Below are 8,872 nucleotides of genomic sequence, written 5' to 3' on the forward strand. Positions count from 1 at the left end.
CCCGCACCTCGCTCAGCCAGTGAGCGGGAACCGGTCTGTATGTGGGATCTGAACCCTCGGCAGGAGCGCTGCCGCACTCCCAAGCGGCGCACTGTAGCAGTGAGCCACCGGGCCAGCCCCACAATTACAGTTCTTGAAGTGCTATCGGGACAATCTTTAAAAGATGCTGAGTATCTAATTGAAAATTTGTGATTGGAGATTAGCAACAATGGAGGTCTGGCTGGAACTAAGTATGTAAGAGTTATCAATACACAGATCATAATTTGCGTTACAAAGAGACTGAAAGTTTCCATAGAGAGAGCATGGAAAGAGAAGAGAAGAGAAGTGGAGACAGAGCCTTGTGGAAACAGCTGCATTTAGGAGGAGGCAGCAGGAAAAACAGAGCAAAGCAGAGTCAAAAAAGGGAGGACATTACAAGCAGAGAGAACAGTAGGAGGGCTGCTTCAACAGAGGACTGGGCCTGAGCCTTTAAGCATAGGGGGAGTAGAAGAGAAAGGTTGAGTATGTCCCAGACAGAAGAAGAGCAAAGTCACAAAAATAAAATGGAAACCGGTGTAGGAATGATGGAGAAAGATCTTAAAGGTGCTGGGACTTATCCTCCACAGGCTTTTGCGGAGACCTGACAGTTTAGAGAAATTTATGACCCAATCCAACTGGAGTTCTTTTGTTACCCTTCCTAGGTGAGGTGCTTACTTACCAATGGAACATCCCAGAAAGATCTGGCCCTGGTCCAAATGACTCTGCTTGTGTTTCCTGGATCTATTATTCTGCAGTGGATACTGTCAAGGTAAAGACAAGATTGGCTGCCTAGAGGGGGGTCTCAGAAAGGGGCGAACTGCCTGGCAAAAAGAAGCTATTAAACAGGCATAGTAAGAAGCTCAGCTCTGAGATACTAGAGCCTAGTGTTTAGGGAAATTTTCTCAAATGCTGGATTTATTTTAACAGACAGCAAGATGGGTGAAGGGAATGGGTAGTACCAGATACTTGTCCTGAGGATTTTCTTCCTTGTTATTTCTTTTTGGTTTCTGTAAGGCAATATGCTCTCATTCAAAAAATGTATGGTTGGTGTCAAGAGATTGGGGGTTGTAGTCCCAAATTTGGTTCTAGTTTTCCTTTGGAATGACTTTAGACAAGTCATTCTACCTGTTTTCTCATCCAGAAAACTAGTTTATCTATCTAGCATTCTATCTACAGCCAGCCATCAGCAATCACTTATTGAGTGCCTACTTCATTTTAGACCTTTTACTTGGTACTTTTTAATTTTAATTGTAACATAGTTGAATGTACATATCTGTGGGATACAGAGTTAAATATCAGTACTCGTGAGCAATATATGATGCTCAAATCAGAATAATTGTTATATTCAGTAATATGCACTGTCATTGCTATTTGTGGCCCTTTACCAATACCTATCTCCCCCCTTCCTTCCCACTTCTAGTAACTTCAATTCTCCTTTTGAAAGTTCAGTATATTATTGTGAACGTTGTATATTTCTTTTTTCTTTTATTTATATGTTTATTATTTTATCTCCCATTTATGAGTGAGAACGTACAGTATTTATCTTTCTGTGCCTGGCTTATTTCACTTAATATGATTTTCGCTAAGTTCATCCATGTTGCTGCAAATGGGGATATTTCATTCTTTTATATGGAAGAGTGGTATTCCATTGTGTATATAAACCACATTTTCCTTATCCAGTCATCTGATGAAGGGCATTTAGGTTTGTTCCAACTCTTGGCTATTGTAAATAGAACTGTGATAAACATGGGGGTGCAGGTATTTCTTTGACATGATGCTTTCCATTCCTTTGGGTATATAACCACCAGTGGAATTGCTGGATTGTGTGGTAGTTCTATCCGAAGTTGTTTAAGGAATCTCCATACCATTTTCTATAATGGCTGCACCAATTTACAGTCCCACCAATAATGTGGGAGGGTTCTCCTCTTTTCACATCTTAACCAGCATTTGTTGTTCTCCGTTTTTTTGATGATAGCCAGTCTAACTGGGATGAGATGGTATCTTAATGTGGTTTTGATTTACATTTCTCTGATGAGAGATGTTGAACATTTTTTCATGTGTCTGTTGGCTATTTGTATATTGCCCTTTGAGAAATTCCTAAACAGTTCCTTTGCCCATTTGTTAATTGGGTTAATTGGTTTTTTCACTCATAAGTTGTTTGTGTTCCTTGCATATTCTAGATATCAATCCTTTGCTGAAGCACAGTTTGCACATGTTTTATCACGCTATGTAGGTTGTCTTTTTGCTCTCTTCATTGTTTCTTTTACTGTGTAGAAGCTTTGTAGTTTGATATAACCCATTTGTTTATTTTTACTTTTGTTGCCTGTGCTTTGGAGGTCATGTTCATAAAGTCTTTGCCCAGTACTACTTCCTGAAGTGTTTCCCCTGCATTTTCTTTTAGGAGTTTTGTATTTTCCAGTCTTATATATAAGTCTTTGATCCATTTTGAGTTGATTTTGGTATATGATGATAGCTACAGGTCTAGTTTTATTCTTCTGCATATGGATGTCCAGTTTTCCCAAATAATTAAAGAGGTAGTGTGTCCGCAATGTATGTTCTTTTTCCCTTGGTCGAATATCAGTTGGCTGTAGGTTTATGGACTCATTTCTGGGTTCTCTATTCTTTTCCATTGGTCACAGTGTCTGTTTTTATGCCAGTACCATGCTGTTTTCATTACTATAGCTTTGTAGTATATTTTGAAGTCAGGCAGTCTAATGGCTCCAGCTTTATCTATCTATCTATCTATCTATCTATCTATTTAATTAATTAATCAATCAATCAACCAATCAATCTATTAATTAACCAACTTATTTATTTCAAGATTACTTTGGATATTCAGGGCATTTTCTTGTTCCAAATGAACATTAGCATTGTTTTTTTCTATTTCTGTGAAGAATGTCATTGATATTATGATGGTAATTGCATTGAATCTGTAGATCACTTTGGGTAGTATGGACATTTTCACAATGTAAATTCTTCTAATACAGGAGCAAGGAATGTCTTTCCATTTTTTGTGTACTCTTTAATTTATTTCAATAGTGATTTGTAGTTCTCACTGTAGGGATCTTTCACCTCCTTGGTTAACATGATTCCCAGGTATTTTATTTTTTTGTATGACTATTGTAAATGGGCTTTCTTTCTTGATTTCTTTTTCTGCTAGTTCATTATTGGAGTATAAAAATGCTACCAATGTTTGCATGTTGATTTTGTATCCTGCAACTTTACTAAAATTGTTTATCAATTCTAAGCTTTTTGTAGAGATTTGTGGCTATTATTTATATAGGATCACGTCATCTGTAAACAGGGACTATTTGACGTTATCTTTTCCAATGTGAATGCCCTTTATTTCTTTGTCTTGCCTGATTTCTCAGGCTAGTACTTCCTATTCTAAAGAAAAACTTTCAACTTTTCCCCATTCAGGATGATATTGGCAAAGGGCTTTTTATATACAGCTTTGATTATATTGAGATACTTTCCTTCTATACTTTATTTGCTGAGTCTTTATCATGAAGGATGTTGAATTTTGTCAAATGCTTTTTCTGCATTTATTGAGATAATCATACGGTTTTTGTCCTGATTTTGTTGACGTGGTATATCACATTTACTGATTTACATATGTTGAACCATCCTTGCATCCCTGGGATGAATCCCACTTGATCATGTTGTATATATTTTTTGATGTGCCACTGTATTATGTTTGCTAATATTTTGTCAGGGATTTTGGTGTCTATGTTCATCAAATATATTGGCCTATAGTTTTCTTTTTAGTTTAATCATTGTCTGGTTTCGGTATCAAGGTGATAATGGCCTCATAGAATGAGTCTGTGAGAATGGCTTCTGTTTGAATATTTTGGAATTGTTTGAAGAGAATTGGTATTAATTCCTTCTTAAAGGTTTTGTAGAATTCAGCAGTAACACTATCTGGTCTGGGCTTTTCCTTTTTAGAAGACTTCTGATTACTGCTTCAATCTCTTTGCTTGTTATTGGTCTGTTTAGGTGTCTCTTTCTTCTTCATTTAGTCTGGGTAGTTTGTGTGTGTCCAGAAATTTATCCATTTCATCCAGGTTTTAAAATATGTTGTTATACTGTTGTTCATACTAGTATCTAATGATTCTTTGTATTTGTATGGTATTGGTTGTTATGTCTTCATTTTTATCACTAATTTTTATTATTTGGATCTTCTCTCTTCTATTTTAGTTAGTCTGTCTCCTGGTTTCTCTATTTCATTTATCTTCTCGAAAAACCAACATTTGGCTTGATTGATATTTTATATTGTTTATTGGGGTTTCTATTTCATTTAGTTTTGCTCTGATCATAATTATTTCTTCCCATCGATTACAATTGGGATTGGATTGTTTTTGTTTTCCAATTCTTTGAGGTGTAGTGTTAGGTTGTTAACTTGAAATATTTCTCTTCTTTTGATGTAAGCATTTAAGGCAATAGACTTCCTTCTTACAACTGCTTTTGTAGTATCCCTCACATTTTGTTATGATGTTTCATTATTTTCAGTGGTTTTGAGAATTTTTTTGATTTTCTGTTTTATTTCTTCTTGAACCAATATGTTGTTCAGGAGTATGTTGATTAATTTCCATGTGTTTGTATTGTTTCAAGAGTTTTGCCTGTTTTTGATTTCTACTTTTAATCCATTGTGGTCTGAAAAGATACTTGAAATGATTTAAATTTTTATTTATTTATTTAATTAATTAATTAATTTTATTTTATTTTGTCAATATAAAACGTGGTTGATTATTGTGGCCCATTATGAAAGCTCCCTCCTTCCTGCCTCTCTCTGCTCCCTCCCAACAACCTCATATCTATTTTCTTGGTTGTGTCTTCTTTCCTCCCCCCCCCAGTTTATTTGTGTATTTATTTATTTATTTTTAGCTCCCACAAATAAGTGAGAACATGTGATATTTCTCTTTCTGTGCCTGATTCATTTCACATTTTATAATTCTCTCTAGGTCCATCCATGTTGTTGCAAATGGCAGTATTTCATTCTCTTTTATAGCAGAGTAGTATTCCATTGTGTAGATCTACCTCATTTTCTCAATCCGCTCAACCAATGATGGTTGATTCCAACTTAAGCTGGTTCTAACTCTTGGCTATTGAAAATAATGCTGCAATACACATGGGAGTGGAGGTATCTCTTCAACGTGATGGTTTCCATTCCTCTGGGTATATACCCAGCAGTGGAATAGCTGGATCATATGGTAGATCTATCTTCAATTCTTTGAGGAACCTCCAAACCATTTTCCATAGAGGGTGCATCATTTTGCAGTCCCACAAACAACGTATGAGAGTTTGTTTATCTCTGCAACATCACCAGCATTTATCATTCACATTCTTTTGGATATTAGCCATCCTAAATGGGGTGAGATGGTATCTCAGTGTGGTTTTGATTTGCATTTTCTAACTGCTGAGTGATGTTGAGAATTTTTTCATTTGTCTGTTGGCCATTTGTATATCTTCCTTTCAGAGATGCCTATTTAGCTCTTTTCCCCATTTTTAAAATTGGGTTACTTGTTTTTTTTTGTTGTAAAGTTGTTTGAGTTCCTTGTATATTCTTGATATTAATCCTTTGTCAGATGAATAATTTGCAAATATTTTCTCCCACTCTGTTGGCTGTCTTTTAACTCTGTTAATTGTTTCTTTTACTGTGCAGAAGCTTTTTAGTTTCATATAATCCCATTTGTTTACTTTTTCCTTTGGTTACCCATGCTTATGGGATCATATTCATGAAGTCTGTGCCCAGTCTTACTTCCTGAAGTATTTCTCCTATGTTTTCTTTAAGAATTTTTATTGTTTCATGGTGCATATTTAATTCCTTAATCCATTTTGAGTTGATTTTAGTATATGGTGACAGGTATGGGTCTAGTTTCATTCTCCTGCATATGGATATCCTGTTATCCCAGCACCATTTGCTGAAGAGGCAGTCTCTTTCCCAGTTTATAGGCCTGGTGCCTTTGTCAAAGATCAGATGGCTGTAGGTGTGTGGGTTGATTTCTGGATTCTCTGTTCTAGTCCATTGACCAGTTGTAGTATAGTTTAAAGTCAGGTAGTGTTATGCCTCCAGGTTTATTTTTTTTGCTCAGAATTGCTTTGGCCACATGTGGTCTTTTCTTATTCCATATAAATGTCTGCATAGTTTTTTTTTTTTTTTCTATTTCTGAAAAAACATCATTGGAATTTTGATGGGGATTTCATTGAATTTGTATATCACTTTGGGAAGTATGGATATTTTCAAAATGTTGATTCTTCTAATCCAAGAGCATGGGATATCTTTCCATCTTCTTGTGTTCTCTTTAATTTCTCTCAGCAGTGGTTTATAGTTCTCATTGTAGAGATTTTTCACATCCTTTGTTAACTCTATTCCTAAGTGTTATTTTTTGGGGGTGGCTATTGTAATTGGGCAAGCTTTCTTGATTTCTCTTTCTGCATGTTCACTATTGGAGAAGAGAAATGCTACAGAGTTTTGCGTGTTGATTTTGTATCCTGCAACTTTGCTGAAATCATTTATCAACTCCAAGAGATGCTTTCTGTGGAGGCTTTAGGCTTTTCAATATATAGGATGATGTCATCTGCAAACAGGGACAGTTTGACTTAATATTTTCCAAGAGGGATACCCTTTATTTCCTTCTCTTCTCTGATTGTTCTGGCTAGTACTTCAAACACTATGTTGAACAGGAGTGGTGAGAGTGAGCATCCTTGTCTAGTTTCTGTCCTTCTGAAAGCTTTTCCACATTCAGGATGACATTGGCAGTGGGTTTAAAATATATGGCTTTAATTAGGTTGAGATACTTTCCATCTATACCTAACTTGTAGAGAGTCGTTATCATGAATGTGTGTTGAATTTTGTCAAATGCTTTTTCAGCATCTATAGAGATGATCATATGGTCCTTGTGTTTGGTTGTATTGATATGGTATATCACATTTATTGATATGCATATGTTGAAACAATCCCTGGGATTATCATGGTGTATAATTTTGCATATGTGTTGCTGTATTTTGTTATCTAGTATTTTATTGAGGATTTTTGCATCTATATTAATCAAGGATATTGTCCTGTAGTTTTCTTTTTTAGTTGTATCTTTACCCAGTTTTGGTATCAGGGTGATGTTTGCTTCATAGAATGAGTATGGGAGAATGGCCTCTGTTTCAATCTTTTGGAATAGTTTGTAGAGAATTGGTGTCAATTCCTCTTTGAATGTTTGGTAGAATTCTGCTGTGAATCCATCTAGTCCTGGGCTTTTCTTTGTTGGGAGCCTTCTGATAACAACTTCAATCTCTTTTATTGTTATTGGTCTTTTCAGATTTTCTACATTGTCTTGGCTCAGTTTTGGAAGTTTGTGTGTGTCCAGAAATTTATCCATTTCCTCCAGATTTTCAAATTTGTTGGCATATAGTTGTTTATAGTAGTTTCAAATGGTTCCTTGTATTTCAGAGGTATCACTTGTAATATCACCTTTTTCATTTCTGATTTTTGTTATTTGGGTCTTCTCTCTTCTGTTTTTAGTTAGCCATGCTAATGGTTTGTCAATTTTATTTATCTTTTCAAAAAACCAAGTTTTTGATTCACTGAACTTTTGTATCAGTTTTTGGGTTTCAATTTCATTAAGTTCTTCTCTGATCTCAATGCTTTCTTTCTGTTTACTAACTTTGGGTTTAGATAGTTCTTGTTTTTCTAGTTCTTTAAGGTGAAGTATTATGTTGTTCACTTGCCAACTTTCCAGTCTTCTGAAGTAAGCATTTAATGTGATAAATTTCCCCCTTAGTACTGCTTTTGCAGTATCCCACAGGTTTTGGTATGATGTATCTTTGTTTTCATTAGTTTCAATAAATTTTTTGATTTCCTGTTTGATTTCTTCTTGGAACCATATGTCATTAAGTGGAAGGCTGTTTAATTTCCATGTGTTTGTAGGGTTTCCAGAATTTCATTTGTTATTGATTTCTAATTTTAATCCATTGTGGTCTGGAAAAATACATGGGATAATTCCAATTATATGGAATTTGTTGAGACTTGATTTGTGACATAACATGCGATCTGTCTTGGAGAATAATCCATGTGCTGATGAGAAGAATGATTATTCTGAGGTTGTTGGATGGAATGTTCTGTAGATATTTGCCAAGTCCAATTGGTCTAGAGTATTGTTTTTCTTGTGTTTCTCTGCTGATACTTTGCCTAGATGATCTGTCCAATATTGATAGTGGGGTGTTCAGGTCTCCTGCTATTATGGGATTAGTGTCTATTTCCTTCTTTAGGTCTACTAGAATTTGATTTATAAATCTGGCTGCTCCGACACTGGGTGCATATATACTTATGATTGTTATGTCTTCTTCATGGATGAATCCTTTTCTCATTATATAGTGACCCTCATTATGTCTTTTTATGGTTTAGTTTAAAGTCTATTTTTTCAGATATAAGTATACCTACACCAGCTCATTTTTTTTTCTCTTTGCATGGTAAATCTTTTTCCATCTTTTCACTCTTAGTCTATGTGAGTCTTTATAGATGAGGTGGGTCTCTTGAACGTAGCATATAGTTGTGACCTCCTTTTTAATCCAGTCAGCCACTCTGTGTCTTTTGTTTGGAAAATGTAATCCTTTTACATTAAGAGTTGTTATTGAAAAGTGTTGATTGATTCCTAGCATTTTATTGATTTTTGTTTGGATGTCTTAAGTGTCTTTTTTTCCTTTCTTTCGGATTTACTGTTTGTCTTCTGTATTTGTTGGTTTCTAGGGTTGTAGATAAACATTTTTTTTTCCTCTTCATTGTTGGCATTTTTATTTTACTAATGGGTTTTGATTTTTCTTGGGTTTTTATGGCAGTGGTAGTTATTTTTCAGGTACCAAACCC

At 35.2% G+C, this 8,872-nt stretch overlaps 1 protein-coding gene across 2 annotated transcripts in view; it reads left to right on the plus strand.

Moving 5' to 3' along the window:
- Positions 1-8,872, plus strand: part of HEPH (hephaestin) — a 111,367-nt gene that overhangs the window by 81,310 nt on the left and 21,185 nt on the right. For both annotated transcript variants that reach the window (XM_008565059.1, XM_008565063.1), the window contains exon 15: positions 681-787. In XM_008565059.1, coding sequence (XP_008563281.1) covers positions 681-787 — 107 coding nt within the window. The remainder of the gene's footprint in view (positions 1-680; positions 788-8,872) is intronic.

The sequence above is a fragment of the Galeopterus variegatus genome, unplaced genomic scaffold, assembly GCF_000696425.1.
Source record: "Galeopterus variegatus unplaced genomic scaffold, G_variegatus-3.0.2 Scaffold194, whole genome shotgun sequence".
Taxonomy (NCBI): domain Eukaryota; kingdom Metazoa; phylum Chordata; class Mammalia; order Dermoptera; family Cynocephalidae; genus Galeopterus; species Galeopterus variegatus.